At 45.5% G+C, this 19708-nt stretch overlaps 1 protein-coding gene across 1 annotated transcript in view; it reads right to left on the bottom strand.

Moving 5' to 3' along the window:
• Window positions 1-6726: 6726 nt before the first annotated feature.
• Window positions 6727-19708, bottom strand: part of BARX2 (BARX homeobox 2) — a 78889-nt gene continuing 65907 nt past the window's right edge. Inside the window, exons 3-4 of the mRNA XM_003923511.2 lie at window positions 16817-16901; window positions 6727-7858 (exon numbers count right to left, since the gene is read on the bottom strand). Of these exons, the coding sequence (XP_003923560.2) occupies window positions 7592-7858; window positions 16817-16901 (352 nt within the window). The 3' untranslated portion in view covers window positions 6727-7591. The remainder of the gene's footprint in view (window positions 7859-16816; window positions 16902-19708) is intronic.

Below are 19708 nucleotides of genomic sequence, written 5' to 3'. Positions count from 1 at the left end.
GGGATTAGAGGCATATTCAGGTGAGTTTAGCAAACACCTGTTATTCCAGTGTTAATCACCCTTCCACGGGCACAAGAGGCCTACCTAAGGCATGAACGCTGTCTTAGTGTCTTAACCTGGTGGGGACCTGCTTAGGAATGCGTCTTCCATGAGTCACCTCCTTTGCCCAGAAAGAACACCATCATACAGGGTAAGGGAAGGCATGAATGTTACAAAACCCCGGCTGGAATCCCTAGCCCCACCCCCAGACTCACTAGACTATGTTTCTCCAACAAGATTTTAGTGTATTTGAGGGCAGGGACAGGTTACTTTGCCCCCTTGGCGCCCTCCCACCCGCCTTCCTCCCATAGTATTAGCACAGGGCTAGGCAGAAAATAAATGTTGAAGAAATACTCATTGGCTTGGAGGGTGGCTAACGCTGCTTCTGGCGGTGGGAAGTCCCAGGCACTGCTTTCAAAGGGCAGGGCTGCACTGGCTCCAACCCTGGTTGGCCTTGAGGCCCTCTCTCAAGTCACTGCCATCTCTTCCAGTTTATCCCTCTGCAAAATGGAAAGGATGTCTCTGGCTGCTGCTTATTCTGAGATTTTGGCTCCAATCCTGAAAGCTGAGTTCCTGGAGAAGCCTCCAAGGCAGAAGTCAGCTGGAGACCTGGAGAATCCAGATCCTTTAAGGCCTATCTTCAGGCTTTGGAGACTTCGGCACAGCAGAAGGAACTCAGAACATACCAACTGAAAAAAAAAAAAGCCTTGAGGAATATACCCTCTAATAGGGAAACAAAACTAATCCATGTCCCCTGGAAATACGGCAGGACCACAATGATAGGGTGCATTAAGAGGAAGAGGTGAGGCAGGAGTTAACAGAATAGACTGGAGAAAAGGTGAGGTTCATTCAGGAACACTTGCAGGGAAAGGTGACTTCAAACCATTATGCTGAGAAGCCTAAGCAGGAGAAAGGACCCACAGAGCACGCTGGGGCAGAGCCTCTCCGAGCAGCACTGGAAGAGTCAAAAAGGAGGAGAGATGCCTTTGTGCCTGGAAGAGACACAACTCTAGCAAAGGCCTCCCAGGAGGAAAGCGGGAAGGGCTGGAAAGGGAGATATTTACACAAAGAGCAGCAGCAGCCACTCAAGGTTTTAGGCAAACACGGGCAATTAAGTGCATAGAAATCCTGAGAAACAAGTTTAAGTGCAAAGAACATTTTAACTCTTTAACTCCAACACCACCTGCCCCTCAAAGGGTCCTTTCAAATATAATCCAGGAGAAGATTTAGGTAGCACCTATGGAAAACTGCCAGAGGATCTGACTCCCAGCTCGCATTGCTCTGGGTGGGAGGGAGAGTGGGGGAGGCCCGTGGGACAGTCCTTCATACAGACTGTCAGCCAGGTGACTGTTAAGTCCCTGCTCACTTTCGGCTGAGCAGACAACACTAGACAAGGCTAAAAAAACAGTATTTCTGAGGAGGACAGAGTTTCATAGCCTCCAGTCTAGTTCTAAGCCAGACCCAGCCCAGGCGTGTGGGGAGAGGTTGAGGTAGAATGAAGTTCAAGGGTTGTGAGAAGGGTGGCTGAACTCTAAGCACTCTGTGGATGGAAAAGGCTCACAGTGCCCTCATACCCACTCTTCAAGACAGTTCTAGAACTGGCCAGACTCAGAGAAACTTTTTTTTTTTTTTTTTTTTTTTTTTTTGTTAATAAAGATGGGGTTTCACCCTGTTGGTCAGGCTGGTCTTGAACTCCTGACCTCAGGTGATCCACCCACCTTGGCCTCCAAAGTGCTTGGATTAAAAGCATGAGCCACAACGCTTGGCCTCAGAGAAACTTTAAACCGGCCTCAGTAAGGCTGGTTTTGGATAGGTCTGTTTAGATGAGTTTGAATGCTCATGGCTCATAGCATGAGACCATGTGGTTGCTGGCTGTCAAGACAGGGCTGCTGGGGCTGGGCACGAGGGCTCACGCCTGTCATCTCAGCTCTTTGGGAGGCTGAGGCAGGCAGATCACTTGAAGTCATGAGTTTGAGACCGGGCTGGCCAACATGCGGAAACCCCATCTCTACTGAAAATACAAAAATTATCCAGGTGTGGGGCATGTGGCTGTAAGCCCAGCTACTCAGGAGGCTGAGGCAGGAGAATCACTTGAACCTGGGAGGCAGAGGTTGCAGTGATTCAAGATCATGCCACTGCACTCCAGCCTGGGCAACAGTGAGACTCTGTCTCAAAGAAAAAGAAAAAAGATAGGGCTGCTGTTGTGTTTTAAGAAACCTTTGCAGACCCTGCGTAAGCAAACCCAGGGCATGGTGATCCACAACAGAAACTCAGACGTGCAGACTTGGAGTCTGGGAGCTGCTGCAGAAATCCTTTGCTCTTTAGCCATTAAGATGCACCCTGCAGAAGCAGAGGCAGGAACCCCCCACCTCCAAATGCCTGCAGTGGGAAGAAGGCTGAGTACCGGGAGTTTTCCACCGCAGCCCTTTGCAGTGCTAATGGCAAAGACCCACTGCAGGGAGTCGGGCACAGGGCCTTGGTTCCCAGGAAGGCTCCTGAGTAACCATAAGACCCCAGGAAAGACATTAAGCTCTCTGTGATTAATGGGTTTGTATAAAACTGGAGGAACAGCCCATTTTACAGTCCAAGGGGGCAGCAGAAGGGCAGTGTGCTTGTGAAAGTGTTCTACAAGGCTCCCGGAGGAAAGACACTTCTAGAAGAGAGGGCTAAAGTCCCTAAGAGGTCAGCTTCTCCAAGTTAGATTCCTGAGGGCTTGCCACGGCTCTCTCATTTTCCTGGAAAACTTCAAAACAGCAGCAGTTATCAGACCCTTGAGTAACACCCTGAACTTGCAGGGGCTGCCCTCCTGAATGCCGGGAAGGGGAGAGGATGCTTCTGTTTGGCAAGGCCTGGAAAGGCAAGTGGCCATGGGAAAGCTAAAGTTGAGACACCCGGAGAAAGAAGCTGAGACAGCAAAAGGCACTCCATGCTGTGTAGTCCCTCCAGACCCACACAGAACCGCCTCCAGTGCAACACGCTTCAGAGCAAAACTGTGAAGCTGGTTTCTGGATGCCAGTCACAAGCTTTGGGAACTGGGGAAAAAAGGGAAGGACGAAGTTCGCAGAGCAGGGCTTGGCTCTCAAGCAGGGCACAGACAGCAAGGTCCCTGTTCACATTCAAAAGGTCAGCCTTTTCCATTACTGGGTATATATCCAAAGGATTATAAATCGTTCTACTGTAAGGACACAGGCACACGAATGTTCATTGCAGCACAGTTTACAATAGCAAAGATTTGGAACCAACCCAAATGTCCATCAATGATAGACTGGACAGGGAAAATGTGGCACATATACACCATGGAATACTATGCAGCCATAAAAAACGATGAGTTCGTGTCCTTTGTAGGGACATGGATGAACCTGGAAACCATCATTCTCAGCAAACTGACACAAGAGCAGAAAATCAAACACCACATGTTGTCACTCATAGGTGGGTGTTGAACAATGAGAACACATGGACACAGGGAGGGGAGCATCACACACTGGGGTCTGTAGGGGGAAACAGGGGAGGGACAGTGGGGGTGGGGAGTTGGGGAGAGATAGTTGGGGAGAGATAGCATGGGGAGAAATGCCAGATGTAGGTGATGGGGAGGAAGGCAGCAAATCACACTGCCATGTGTGTACCTATGCAACAATCTTGCATGTTCTTCACATGTACCCCAAAACTTAAAATGCAATTTAAAAAAAAGTGGAACTACCATATGACCCAGCAATCCCACTCCTGGGTGTACACCAGAGGAAATAAAATCAGCATGTTAGAGATAGTTTCACCCCCATGTTCGCTGCAGCTGCATTCACAACAGCCGAGCTATGGAAACAGCCAAGTGTCCATCACAGGGTGAATGGAGAGAGAAAATGCAGTCTATACACACAGTGGAATACTACTCAGCCTTTAAAGAGAAGGAAGTCCTGTCATTTGTGGTGATGTGGTAACCTGGAGCATGTTATGTTAAGGGAAATAAGCCAGGCACAGGAAGACAAATATCATATAATGTCACTTTCTTTTTTTATATTTAACTTTTATTTTAACTTCTGAGTATAAATGCAGGTTTGTTACAGAGGTAAACTTGCATCATGGGGGTCTGTTGTACAGATTATTTCTTCACCCAGGTATTAAGCCTAGTGCCCATTAGTTGTTCTTCCTGATCCTCTTCCTCCTCTCACCCTCCACCATCTGAAAGGCCCCAGTGGGTGGTGTTCTCCGCCGCATGTCCATGTGTTCTCATCACTCAGCTCCCACTTATAAGTGAGAACATGTGGTATTTGGTTTTCTGTTCCTGTGTTAGTTTGCTGAAGATAATGGCCTCCAGCTCCATCCATGTACCTGCAAAGGACATGATCTCGTTCTTTTTATGGCTGCGTAGTATTCCATGGTGTATATATGTACCAAGTTTTCTTCATCCAGTCTATCACTGATGGACATTGAGGTCACTTTCATGTGGAATCTAAAAAAGTTGAACTAATAGAAGCAAAGAGTAAAATGGTGATTGCCAGGGGCAAGGGGTTGGGGGAGATTGGGGAGATGTTGGTCAAAGGGAACAAAATTTCAATTAGGAGAAATAAGTCAAAAGGTGTATTGTACAACATGGTGACTATAGTCAATTATACATTGTACACATGAAAATTGCCGAGAGTAGATTTTCAGTGTTCTCACCATAGATAAACATGTGAGATCATGTATATGTTAATTAGCTTGATTTAGCCATTCCACCATGCATGCATATTTCAAAATATCATGTTATACACCATAAATATATACAACTTTTATTTGTCAATTTAAAAAAGTAACTTTTTAAAAGGCGCAGTCTGGCCTCTCTGGGTCACCAGGCAAAGCCATGCATAACTGAGGCCAGAAGACAAGCCAAGGGCTTGGGCATGGATCCTCCAAAACACGAGGAAAGCTCATCAGGGGTCTTACGTTCACCAGTGAATTCAACCCTGAGGGGCAAGACACAAAAGCACAGGTCAGGTGCCAAGGAGTGACAGCCGGAGGTCAGAAAGAGCGCCCAGAACCCAGCGCTCAGTAATACGGCTGTTTATGGACACATATATTGTGCGGTGACTGTCACTATCGGGTATCTCAGAAGAGGACACCACGAAAACCCATGGACACACAGAGGGGAAAAATACACTCAGGGGCCAACCAGAGAGAGGAGGGTGAGAGTAGGGAGAGGATCAGGAAAAATAACTAGTGGGTCCTAGGCTTAAATACCTGGGTGATGAGATAATCTGTGCAATGAACCCCCATGACACAAACTTACCTATGTAACAAACCTGCAGATGTGCCCCTGAACTTAAAGTAAGGAAAAGAACATCATGGGAGCCCAGGGCAAGAGAACAAACACCGTTCTGGGAAGCCAGCATCCAGACAGGAGGCCTCTTTGGGGTAGGGTGAACGGGACAGAACACTTCCTTAGGATTGAGACTGAACTAGCACCAACCCATCGGCTAACTTTAGCCGTTGTGCACATTCTTTGGCTTATTGTGACACCACCTGGTAGGTAGATCATAAAACTGTACCATGGGGTGGGCTGGAGGTAGAGGAGACAGCGTTCTGCCGGCTTGGTGGAAGCAACCTCAACAGGCAGCTGGGTGTGGTCTGCTCAAACTGGTTCTCAGAAGCCATGTCCTCCCCTCCTTTGTCTATTCACAAGGGTTAAGAAAAAGACTGCTTTCTCTGTGGATCTCAATAGCAAAGGGAATGATGCCCTGCCTTGGCAAAGTCAAAATTGCAGTCACTTTCTGATTGTCTTGGTTAATAGAGAAAAGCAGGCTGCCTGCCAGGTGATGGAAAACACGTGGATCTTTCCTGTGTTAACTTTGAAATGAATTATGCGATTGTTTTACAGAACTAGTAACAGGTTTGGCTTCCTTGTTGAGGCCACTGTTAAAAGTCGGTTGGTATTCTCCAAGCCTGCAACTTGGCAGAGTTACTGTGTAATTAATAACTGAGAGCCCTCTAAATGGGCACTCGGCCCTGTAAGGTATCACAGGTGAGCATGCCGGGGCAGTGATCATAAAGGTGACCCCTGTGTGATCATGCTCTGGGTTAGAATATGTGAGAATCAGACAAAAAACGGAGGCGGAGTCCTCCTGCTAGGAAGTCTAGATGGAGCCTGCCTCTTTTTGGTCTTAAATTAATGTGGAACACCATTTTCAAATTTAAAGTCACCCAGCACATCTAGCTAAGTAGTTCTCAAGTCTTCTTTTGATAAAAGTTGCAGAACCCATCATCCAAATGAACACTTAAGTCAAGAAATCCTGGAAAGATGAACAAGAAACCAATAAAAATAAATACCTGCAGGGGATTCAGGGGAAGAGAAGGCAGGGAGGAAGCAAGACTTCTTTTTTATAATTCTGACTGTTGAAGCATATACATTTCTTACCTCTTTAAAAAAGTAAAACAGTTGGACACCCAAATCTAAAGCAGCCGAGAGGGGAGCTGCTCTGGCAGAAGGCCGTGGGAGAGGTGGAAGAGCCCCGCTACTCTGCCCTGTCCCACCCCGGAGGCTCGGTGCCACTCCCACAGCTCTCAGCACTTGGACACCAATGGCCTGACCCAATCCTTTGTTTTATAGACAAGGAAAAGGTGACCCCCTCCGAGTCTGGTTCACTCTCTGGGTCTCCTTCCCATAGGACACATTTAGGCAGGGTTATATACACTCCCAAGAAGACACAAAGTGCTCAATCCTTTTGAAAGATTTATTTTTAATTAAAAAATAAAAGTTATCTGAACATATCTGCATTGCAGCTTGAGGGATGGCACCTTAACCCATTTATGCTGAAGGTCATAAATTTTTTTTTACGAAAAATCAGACCTTGGTGATGATCTTGAGAAGTAGGATATAAATAATTCCCACAAGCTGGGCATTCCAATAATGGAACACTAGGCATGAATGGGCTAATGAAGCAAAAAAAAAAAAAAAAAAAAAAGCTTATCAGTTCTTGGGTCTCATGACCATTTTGTAATGGGTACAAAGGCACACGTGTCTGCAAACAAACTTGATTCAGAAACATTTCTAATAACTCAGAACTCCCCCCATATTTTTGCCCACCCTCACCCCCCCCCAAAAAAACAACCAAAAACATTAAATTCTTTTTTAAAACTACAGAAATAAATGCTGAGTCAGCAAGGAACCTGGGCATGCTGCCCACATGCCGCCATGTCTCTCTGCTTGATGACTGACTGCCCAGAGGTCGGGAGGGAGAGAGCTAAGCACCCTCCACTGCATGCCAGGATAGGGCTTGCAACACAGACCCAGCTCCACAGCCGTCACCCCAGCTGGGGCAGGCAGCTCCTAGGCGCTCTCTCCCTTTATTAAGGGCATCCATGGCTAAAGCAGCCTTTCAGGAAGAGAAAGGCCCAAGACAAGCAAGTGTTTGTCAAATGCTTGTGATGACAAGGCCACTGGGAACTGTGGGAGGGAGGGAGACGGGTAGAGATCTTCTCCCCCAGTTTACCAGGCTGCTGGAAGGTTTTCTCTCCCAACGCTCCCTGCCTTCTCTCTTTTCCCTTCTCCCCAGTCTCCCTTTTCCCTCCAAAGGGTTTTACTTTAGCTTAATGGTGGGGGTTCTGAAGACGATACTGGCAACTCCTGGGGTGGGTCTGGTGGCTCTGCCATCTCTAAGGGGACATCACATGCTTTCGGTTCCTGCACTTCACAGAGCTCCTCCTGCCCCCGGGAGGACTCCAGTCGCTCCTGTCCCTGGGCCTGGCTGTTCATCTTCTCTTCAGCTTCAATCTCTTCTGATGTGGGGATGGAGTTCTTCTTGGGACGACCTTTGGGTTTTGTGGGCGCTTCCTGTCCACCTTTAAGAACCTGCATGAGTAAAAAACCATTATTAAATCTAAGAAATAACGCCTCTCTGCCTTTTTCCTCCCGGTATAACCTCACACTGCATCTAAACCATCTGTTCTGGCAGAGAAACTGCAAGATTTGGCAAAATATATTCTCAACCCATCCCCTCTGGCTTACAAAGACACCTTCATTCTTTAAATGCTCAATGTACTTTTGGTTACTATTACATATTTTGGCATTTAATACAATAATCATAAGCAGCTACAGAATTCAACTTCAACAATCAGGAAAGAAATGAAAATTAAAATGTTAATGCAACAACTATCAAGTTGACGAGCTACAAAGACAACAGTATACGTAGCAAGGAGGAAAATAAACATGCTGTGTGAAAGTGTGATTGCTACAACCTTTTCAAGACAACCTGAGCGTTCAACTCAAAAACCTTGAAATGTGCATAGCTTTTTGACACAGAAATTTCTTAGGCTACATTTTAAAAAATTATCTAAGACTGAGACAAAGATTGATTGGCCAAAATATTCATCACAATATTGGTTATAACGGCACAAGGTGGAGGGGAGTGATACGTAATTGGGTAGAATTATAGTAAATCCCAAAGAGAGAATACTTGACAACCATTACAATTACCACGTAGGAAAATGTTTAATACTATGGAAAATATTATTAATATATTTTTGTAAAAAACAGGTTTTTAGCATAATCCAATTTGGAGGCTAGACCACCTATACACCACCTTGATTGCAGTGATCTGTACATCTTGTTTCCACGATCATGGATTATTTTTAATCTTTTCTGTTTTCTAAACTTTCAACAATGATTAAACATAAGCATTTCTGTAATCAGAAAAAATATGTTATAAAACATGCAGTCTTGCAGTGTACAAAGAAGTACAGCAGAGTTTAAAAAGCGTTTTGGGCTGGGCGCGGTGGCTCAAGCCTGTAATCCCAGCACTTTGGGAGGCTGAGGCGGGTGGATCATGAGGTCAAGAGATCGAGACCGTCCTGGTCAACATGGTGAAACCCCGTCTCTACTAAAAAAAATACAAAAAATTAGCTGGGCATGGTGGTGCGTGCCTGTAATCCCAGCTACTCAGGAGGCTGAGGCAGGAGAATTGCCTGAACCCAGGAGGTGGAGGTTGTGGTGAGCCGAGATCGCGTCATTGCACTCCAGCCTGGGTGACAAGAGCGAAACTCCGTCTCAAAAAAAAAAAAAAAAAGCGTTTTGGCTTTGATAGGAAAACTGGGTTAAATTCCAACTCTGCTACTTATCATCTTTGTCTTTGGGAAAGTCCTTTAAAGGCCCTGAGCATCTGTTTTCTAATCTGTAAAATGGGGATAATAATATCTTGTATTACAGGGTGACAGTGAGGGTGACCAACAGATAATGTGTATGAAGGGACCAGAACTGCCCCTGAATGGTAGGTTTCCTTTGCCCAGAATAAATATGCCACCCACCCTCCTTCTCCTGGCTAACTTCTCCTGGAAGCCTTCCTGATCCCTGAGGTCTAGGTTCAATGCCTTCTGCTATGTGCCCTAGGAGCAGCCTCTACTCTCCCGACCAGAACACTTTCTAGAAACTGTGGTCACTGCATGTTTCCCTGCTGCCCCTCTCACTTAGCCCCTGCATGTAGCAGGTGTTTGACAACTGTCACCAAATGAACTAGACTTTCTCAACAAACCTTTCCCTAGAGTTGAGGAAAGATATAAAGCAAGCCAAATAACTTGAACCATAAATGGCCTTGGCTGACTTCAAAGGCCTGGCACCCTTATTACCCCAATTTGTGACCCACACAAGAGTCCCAGGCAGTAGGCAGGGATAATTTTTAAAATATTTATACTTCACTTTGGAATGTAACAGACACTCCTTCCTCCCTGGCTTGGCATAGTCCTTGATTTTCTGGGCAGCTAGTGAGAAAGTCTTCAAGAGGACCTGGATTAGCACAGATGATTAGGGGTGGGAGATATTCTTGCTATTTATAAATCTTAATTTTATATTCTATATATAACCTAGCTTAATCTTATCTTCAGTATTTGCGTATAAGCTCCCTGAAGACAAAATCTGCTTCTCTCCATTACTCTATGGTCCAAGAATCAAAATTCTAAATAACTTCTCTACGGTCCCTAAATATTTACTGACTGTTCCTCTTTCCTTCAAGAGCAGCAGAGGACCTCCAGGTGCTGAATTTTAAGAATGAAACCATAACTTATTTTTTATGTGGCTTTGAGATATAATTCATATATCAAATCCATTTGAAGTGCACTATTCAGTGATTGTTACGATAGTCACAGAATTGTACAACTTATCACCACAATGCAATTTTCGAACACTTCTATCACCACAAAAAGAAAGCCCATGACATTAGTGGTCAGTCCTTATTTCACCCCAACCCCTACCTGATCTGCTCACAGCCCTAGGCAACTGCTAGTCTGTTTTCTGTCTCTACAGATGTGCCTATTTTTGGACATTTTATATAAACAGAATCATATAATAGGTGGAGTTTTGTGACTGGTTTCTTTCACTTAGCATAATGTTCTCAATGTTCATGTTGTAGCACATGCCAGTAAACAATATTCCATTTTATGGATATACTATATTTTGTTCATTTGCTCATCAGTTGATGAACACGTGGGTTGCTTCCACCTTTGGGCTACTGTGAATGAAGCTGCTATGCACACAGGCATGTAAATATCTGTTGGAGTCCCTGGTTTCACTTCTTTTGGGTATAGACCCAAAAACTGAACTGCTGGATCATTTGGCAACTCTATGTTTCACATGTTGAGGACTGTTTTCCAAAGCAAATGCACTATTTTACGTTCCAGCCAGCTGCATGTGAGGGTTCCAGTTTTCCACATCTTCTCCAACACTTGTCGATGTCTGACCATAGCCATCCTAGGGGGTGGGAAATAGTATCTCACTGTGGTTCTGCTTTACATTTCCCTAATGACCAATGAAGTTTAGCATCTTTTCATAGTGCTTATTGGCTAGCTGTTTATCTTCTTTGGAGAAATGTCTATTCAAATCTATTGCCTATTTTGAAATCTGATTGTCTTTTTATTATTGAGTTGTAAGAGTTCTTTAAATATTCTGGAAACATGTCCCTTGTCAGATGTAAGCTTCTTCCATTCTGTAGGTTTTTTTAATTTTTCTAATGATGTCCTTCACAGCACAAAATTTTTAAATTTTGATGAAGCCCAATTTATGTTTTCTTCTGTTGCTTTTGCTTTTGGTGTCATATCTAAGAAGGTTTTGTCTAATCCAAGGTCATGAATACTTACTCATATTCTAAGTTTTATAGTTTTCACTCTTACCATTTAGATAATGATTCATTTTGAGTTAATTTTTGTCTATGAAGGGAGAAAAACAAGAAGTTCTCAGTAAACACCTCCTTTTAGCTGAAAATCTACTCAACCACTCTCTTTTCCACCCAAACAGCTAACACACAGACATTAAGGGGACATTTAACAAGGTAGAGATACTGACAGAAACCAACCCTGGGGAGAAGACGTTGCCTGTATTTCTTTTCACGTAAGTCATTATCTGATTTTGATTTCAGTCTGAGTGCAGACTTTCGAAAGTACCCAATTGTGCCAAGACGGAATTTATATGTTGAAAGCAGCTCCACTCAGTATGAAAGAGGTTATACAAAAGTAAGTTGCCTTATGTAGTAATCAAACTAGAAAAGGGCAGGTCTATGGAAGCCACCTAATTGGCAAAGGAAAGTCCAGCCCAGCAATTAGAGAACACCACCCACACAGTTTGGACAGACCCCACCTGGCTGTTTTCCTACTGCGTGGAAAAAAAAAAAAAAAAAAAAAAAAAAAAAAAAAAAAAAAAAAAAAAAAAAAAAAACCAAAACAATTAGACCATTTTCTAAATGGAATAAAACATTCCAGCACAAGCAATAATTAGGAGATAACTACCTTCTTGGCTGCTTTCTGCACTCAACCTCTGGCCCCCTGCCTTCCAGCACACTTGAGACATGCCATTATCTCAGAACCACCCTCCCTCAGGAGCTGCCCATTCACATGCACCCTGTGGTCCTCGTCCTGTCCCGGGAGCCCTCTCCCCATTTATTCTTAGAGCCAGTTTAGTCCCATTGATCTGGAGAAGCCAGAGAGCTCATTGTATAAGAAGTCACATGTCTCCCTCTGCCTCTCAGAAGAACACCTAGCACACCATTCACTTTTATAAGCCGTGCCTGCTCACAGCCCTCCTCCAAACTCTGAAACAAGGTATTCAGATGTTCTGCTGCTGAGGGTGTTAAGACAGGGCCTTTTGCTTCCCTCACCAGCAGCCTGAGTAGGGGGCAGGGAATGTCAGTTCAGGGAGGAAGCCTCTCCTTCCCTGCACTTTTCAGATCGGAAACTGAGCTGACAGAGTTTGTCAGTATCAAAGAGCAAGCCAAGGCAGAGTTGGGATTTGAACACAAACCTCCTGACCATTAGAATCGAACTGTCTTAGCAGTATTGCACTCAGTATAATGTGCAAGAGATATGTAAAATGGGCCACTGTTTTATGTCTGGTATTTATTTGCAATTACTCAACCTCCCAGCAGACTCCAGGCAGTAGACTTATTAGTGGGGGTGATCTTTGCTCCTTTTTCTCTGTCTCTCTGTGCAGCTTTATAGAGCAGCGAGGGCCACATAACTGATGACTGTTTCCATGAAGCTGAGAGACAAATTTGGATTCCCCAGCATGAATCTCCTCCCAGACGCTCTTCACATTAGCCGATCTTCTCAGCCTGAAAATGGGATGTTCCACTGGACCTCAAGCAGGGCCCCAAATGCCAAGGCGCTGACTTGGACACGGCTAGGGAGCAGGGACTGAGAGAGGACAAGGACTCAGGGCTGCTCGGAGTCCCTGAAACTCGTAAAATTCACTTTTGGCTTGTGTATCCTGGCCTCCAAAAACTTGGATTCTCCGAGGACATGGATTTTTTGGACAGCTTCAAAAAAAAATGCTAAAAATGATAATAGTAATGGCAATCACATTTCTTGGCTGTATCCTACATGGCAGGTCCTATTTATGTGTTTTACAGAGATTGGCTCAGTTAATTGGCTAACGCTGCAAGGTACATGTTAGGCCTTTTACTGGGGAGTAACAGGCACAGAGAGGTTAAATAACCTGCCCAAGATAACACAGAGAGCTACTGATAACAATTCACGAAGTTGTTAACTATTCGGGGACTTTTCATGAGAAAGACAATGACCGTGGGGCCCTCCCAATTCTGTGATTAGGAGAGAAAGGAGGTATCTGTTTGGATCCTCTCATGGAGCAGAATTGCATTTTAGAGCTCAAAGAGACCACTGAATAATGAGGCTTTCAGCCTGTTGCAAAACACTGTGGGTCGAACTAAAGCCAACAGACATGAAATAGAGGGTGCGCATCCCATCTTAATGTGTAAGATTAAATTTACTCAACCCGCTATAGGTTACCAATGCTGACTGGTCAGAACTCGTCAGAGATGCTATCTTGGTTCTGGCAAGGTTACCTTTGGCAGCCATGTGAATAAGTCTGAGAATCAAGCGCTAATCTTTTTCCAGTTCCAATTAGGTTACTAGCCTTGAGACATCTTTATTACCCAATTATCTTTTTCTTTTCCTCCCCAGTACCTAAAGAGATAGCCTTGAAAGAGTTTTACTGGGAAACTGGATGAAGCAATCAGGATCGCAACAAAGCCTTGCTATTCCACTCTCTGCGCTGATTCTGTAAATCTCCCTGACGGCTCCATATAATAATGATACCAGTTTGCAGGTTTGTCTCCTGCCCTTAACTGGGTACCTTTTATAATTTTATTTTCTGGTGGACAGGCTCATGTCTTATCTTTGCATCTCCATGGCCTGAATGTTAAATGCTCAATGAATTACTGCAAAAGTGAACTGACAGCTTGGCCCTCTTGGCTCTTAAAGGGGCCCAAATGTGATTGGCTTGTAGAATGGTCTCTGAGGTTAAATCTGCTAAGTTACTTCCATTTTGGTTTACACGGCATTGATACCTATCAATAACTGGCCCACAACTATGCCAGCAGCGCAGTTGCTGGTGAAAAACAAGTGACGTCAGCGGCGAAGGCACACGCATTGTCCCACGGGCACTGGGCGGTGCTGGCAGAGGAGGCTGGCTGTCAATTCCTTAATCATCTGAGTCATGAAAAGATTGCTGATAACCAATTTAAACAATACCTCTGCTACTCAGGAGACATTGATTTCAATGCTGATGATTGACGAGGAAGGAGGTGGGTGGTGGATCTTGCACAGAAAGCAGTGAAGAGACTTGCCCAAAATCAGCCAGGGAAGGGCAAGCATGGGAACACAGGCTGGTGCTTCTCACTCCCAAGTCTAGTTCTTTAGAGATCAATCCCCCAAAAGGTGTCCAGGTGTGCTTAGCACTATAGAGTTTTTGGAAGACTATTTAACCGAATCCATTCTTCCTTCCATTTCCAGCCCAGGCTGGAGTGCAATGGCGCGATCTTGGCTCACGGCAACCTCCACCACCTGGGTTCAAAGGATTCTCTGGTCTCAGACTCGCCTGTAATCCCTCCCTAGCTGGGATTACAGGCAGTCACCACCACGCCCAGCTAATTTTGTATATTTAGTAGAGGCGGAGTTTCACCACGTTGGTCAGGCTGGTTTCAAACTCCTGACCTCAGGTGATCTACCCACCTCGTCTTCCCAAAGTGATGGGATTACGGGCATGAGCCACCGCTGCTTCCTTCAATTTCAACTTGTCTCAGAAACCTTTTCCACTACCTCTCTTCTGAACTCCGATGGGCTTACAAATCTGTAACAACCAGCGCTTAATGATAACATGCTTGGGCTTTGTTTCTCTGACTAGACCATAAATTCCATGTAGGCAGGGGTGATACTTTATTTCATTACTTCTTATAGTGCCTAGGACAAGGAATGGCTCATAAGAGACACGAAATATGTATTTGTTGACTCACACAGTATCTGTGTTTGAACACGTAACTGGCATCTCTGTTCTACTTTGTGAGCACTTCATGAGCCAAGTCGCCTCCATTTGAAAACCCTTTCATTTCAAGATCAGGTCCCCCCAGAGGAAATTTTGAGATTTCCCCAGGAATTCCCTTTTTTGGGAATACAATAATTGCTGCTTGTTGACATCTTTCCTAACTTTTTCCATTGATATTCATTTGCAATTTCCTTATTTTGTTTTGTCTCCCCTCACTGTTAGCAGAAAATAGCAAGGGATAGCAAGCACTAAAAGTTTAAGAAGAAACAATATTAGACAAAACCACGGCACTGAGAAAACATCTATCCATTGACTTTTTTTTTCCTGAAAACTGGCGTGAGGAGAATACCTTAGTTATTTGATTATGATGAAAAATATCACATTCCAGCCCTGAAACACCAAGAAGTAGGGCTTATGACCAGACAGGTTAGCAAATTAGAATGTCATCATGAAGGCATGGAATGGACAAGGGGAGAAAGAGCCAGTAAGATTCGGTGAGGGTGTAAGAAGCCCATGTCAGGTGACATGGTGGCATCTGGGCTCCAGAAAACAGCAGGACTTCTTTCCTTATCGCCACCCATCCTCTTTTTCTTTTTCTCTGGTCTTTGACTTTGTCTCTATGGTTTACAAAGCTCAACCACTTTGGAAAATTTGGATTTACGTACTTTTTTTTTTTTTGAGATGGAGTCTCGCTCTGTTGCCCAAGCTGGAGTTCAGTGGCGCAGTCTCGGCTCACTGCAACCTCCACTTCCTGGGTTCAAGCAATTCTCCTGCCTTATCCTCTTGAGTAGCTGGGATTACAGGTGCCTGCCACAAGGCCCAGCTAACTTTTTACATTTTTAGTAGATATGGGATTTCACTATGTTGGCCAGGCTGGTCTCGAACTCCTGACCTTGTGATCCTCCCACCTCAGCCTCCCAAAGTGCTGGGATTATAGGCATGAACCACCGCACCGGCCAATAGTGCTGTTTTTTTGTTTTTTGTTTTTTTAATGAAAAGAATAAATGATAATGAAATTGAGTTCCTCAAAATATAGGGATATATATAGTCTAATAAGTATACTTAAAAATCAAAGATGGAAATATTATTTAGCTAGGTACTAGAGAAGGATTATGGAAACTGGTCATGATACCAGGCACGTCAGAATAACCAGGGTGCTTGTTAACATGCACATCCCCAGCCCTGGGCCAGACTTCTGGGACTAGAATCCTGGGAGGTGGCTTAGAGTTCTGCTTTTTTTTTTTCCTTTGAGACGGAATTTCACTCTTATTGCCCAGGCTGGAGTGCAATGGTGTAATCTCAGCTCACCACAACTTCCACCTCCTGGATTCAAGCGATTGTTCTGCCTCAGCCTCTCGAGTAGCTGGGATTACAGGCATGTGCCACCATGCCTGGCTAATTTTGTATTTTTAGTAGAGACAGGGTTTCTCCATATTGGTCAGGCTGGTCTTGAACTCCTGACCTCAGGTGATTTGCCTGCCTCGGCCTCCCAAAGTGCTGGGATTACAGGCATGAGCCACCGCGCCTGGGCAAGTTCTGCATTTAACCTGCTACCCAGGGGACTCTGACACCCACCAAAGTTTGAGGATCACTGCATTAGAGGATGCACAGCTACAAGAACAGATGCGTCCTCCATGTCATTATAAACAAAGAATACTGACTTTTATTTTTAGCTCTTGGTGGGAGGAAGATGGAAGTTGTTTGAAAAGACTCACAGGTAGGGTTAAAACTAACAAGTAAAAAGCCTGTGAGCATTTTTTCCCTTTGATTTCTAAGGAAACCGGAAAAGAATATCCCTCTAGTTAGGAAATCCAGGTCAAGAGAAATAGTTTAGCCTACAGTTCCAACAGCTTCCCCACAAGCCAGCAGCATGGAAGGCCTTCCAATCTCTGCAGCCCAAACTGTCACATGGTCCTGCCTCCCTCCCATCAACCCTGGAGTAAAAAGTCCTTCTCATCAGGATGGGCTCATGGCTAGTCACTGCTTTCTTACCATTTTCTTCCATTTCATCCTGCGATTCTGATACCAGGTCTTCACCTGCAGCTGAGTGAGTCCCAGAGACTGAGCCAAGTCCAACCTAGAAGGCACAAGATACAAAGGAAGGGTGAGCAGGATGGGAGGAGTGGAAGAAACGGGATCCTGCTGACAGGTTCCAGGCAGGCTCCTGCACTGGCTACCAAGGCTTGGACCACCCCCATCCAACCAGGTCTTCCTCAAAGCACTTTTCTTTCCTCCCAAGAATCCAACAGAGGAAACTTAGGGACACTGAGAAACAGATGCCCGTGCCTGAGGACACCTGGGCCAGTCCCCATCCTGAAACATTCGTGGTCTGCAAGGGACCTGAGAAGGATGCCTGGGCTCTCAACACACAGTCCTTTTCCTGGCTTGACAAGAGTATTCACTCTGACTCTCTGGCCCAACATCCAAACTGTAAACAAAAGGCAAAGCCGGATGTTGCTGATAAGAATCCCACTCATCACTCCAGCCCCAGCCCAGCAGGTGAGTCTCCTGGCTCCACAGCCCTCCCACAGGCCAGCAGCCACTCTGATGTCCCATGTTTCCCGCTGTTCTCTAATCACTCCGACTGTGTTATTTCTGCCTCCCTAACTCAGTATTTCTTCTCTACCATGGAAGTGCCCATCACGCTGCTAAATCCAAACCGGTGCTCAAAAAATACTTCTTAATGGATCGATTCAATCATTCTAGCTGCCCTAAATTGTTATAACAATTAAAATGTTATAAATGAATAAATATTATAAAAATTCCTAAAGAAACATTAAATCCACAGCCCTTCCTGCTTTTCATTCTACTGCTAATCATGGTTCTGTACTTCTCTGTAGTGTTCTGAAAAGCCCTAAAAGTCAAAGCCATTTCTGGGGCTAAATCTTACAACACAGCCACCATTTCCTGAGCACCACGGCATTCCAGGCATTCCAGGCTACATGCTAAGGTCCTGACACGCTGACTTATCAATCCCATTCACAGCACAGTGAAGTAGGTATAGTTATTCCCATTTTACAGATAAGAGATTTGAGGCTTAGAGAGATTAGACTCTCTCAGGAATTGTGGCCAAATCCTGTCTGCTACCTGGTTGTGTAAACAAAGTTTTATTGTAACAAGCCAGGCACAGTAGCTCACGCCTATAATCCCAGCACTTTGGGAGGCTAAGGCAGGTGGATCATCTAAGGTCAGGAGTTGGAGACCAGCCTGGCCAACATGGCGAAATCCCATCTCTACTAAAATACAAAAATTAGCTGGGTGTGGTGGCAGGCACCTGTAATCCCAGCTACTCAGGAAGCTGAGGCAGGATAAACTGTTAAACCTGGGAGGTGGAGGTGGCAGTGAGCCGGGATCACACCCCTGCAATACAGCCTGGGCGATGGAGGGAGACTCTGTCGCAAAACAAAACTACTTCTGTGCTACAATATCAGAGTTGGGCAGTTGTCACAGACCATATGGCCCACAAAGTCTAAAGTATTTACTCTTTGGCCCCGCCTAGAAAACCGTTGCCAACCTCTGGCAGATGATGGTAGAGTTAGGAAGTGGGGTAGGATTCAAACCCACAATGTCTGACGCATACACCAGCTTCTATGTTGGGGCTTACCCCCACCCACAATGTATCTGCACAAGTTGAATTTGTTAAAGGGAATCACAGGGATGCTTCATCCCAGGAAGCAGCAAACAGCCAGGTGGGGCAAGTGGAATGAGAAAGGGTAGTTTGTAGTGAGGCTTCCAACGTCAGCCCTTGAGACTACAAGCATTGACCAAACAGGAAAAGAACCCAGGTCTACCTCTGCACCAAATGGATAACCGCCTCCTTATGCCACCATCAGCTGCCTCCCTTCTGTGCCAGCCCTGCTCAGCAAAGCACTGTGGACTTCAACTGCAGCCAGTTGGGACAGCCACCCTAGACAGAGCTTGGGCAGTGACCCCCACTTTTTGCAAGGCCTGGGTTTCTGAGAATTACCATCGGTGAATCTCGGGCCCACAGTCTCACCTGCCTGCTCCATGGGGAGTCTCAGTTGTGGGTTTTCAGCTGCAGCTCTCTACCTGGGGAGATCTAATCATCAGCGGGGCCTACAGGGAGCAGCCCTGAAGGTCTCGGGTGCAGCTACCCCATCCCCCTGCTCTGACAAGGCTTCACAATTTAAAACCCCAATAATACACAGTCTTCCAACCTGCACTCACATACATCTGGTTGTCTCTGTAGAAGGGCTACTAGAAGCGGTTTTATTGAAAGTGATTAGCAGGCTGAAGCCAATAAATTCCCAGTGCCAACAGCACTTGGCTCTGCCCACAAACGAAGCACTGCTTCCCAAGCAGTCACTCACTAAGAACCAAGAACCAAGGGGGCCACCCCACAGACTTCTGGTCTCCCAGGCCTCCCTGGACACAGGTCCTCCACGGCTCTTGTGGTGCCTTCCCGAGCCCAGTTCACCTGAGGCCATCAGGTGCATTAGTCAATGGAAGGCTCAGTTCACAGCTCTTCCACTGCATTAGCAAACAGTGTTAGCTCACTTGGGAAAAATGCAGCCCTGACTCACTCCGGCTACAGAAACATGCTTCACTGTCATCAGCTTTCTCTCATTACCTGCCACCGTTACAAATTCTCACTTCCCTGCATATTCACTTAAATGGGGTCACCTAGGGAACTGGAGAAACAAACACAGAGGAGGAGGGTGAGAGCTGTGGGAGGAGGGAGCGCTCATGGCGCTGGTCACGTAGAGAGGCGAGGAGAGGGCGGGTGAAGATCCAGCTTCTGAGGCAGCCAGATGGTGTCTTCCCCAGACAAGTGAATCAATCCTGTGTAGGTTACCTGAGAGATGCCTGGACAGGTATCAGGGAGCCCCAGGAGATTTATGAATAACTAACGTTTCTGTAAAA

This window comes from Saimiri boliviensis, chromosome 6 (assembly GCF_048565385.1).
Source record: "Saimiri boliviensis isolate mSaiBol1 chromosome 6, mSaiBol1.pri, whole genome shotgun sequence".
Taxonomy (NCBI): Eukaryota; Metazoa; Chordata; class Mammalia; order Primates; family Cebidae; genus Saimiri; species Saimiri boliviensis.
The sequence above is the reverse complement of the archived record's forward strand: the minus strand, read 5'-3'. Positions and strand labels throughout refer to the sequence as shown.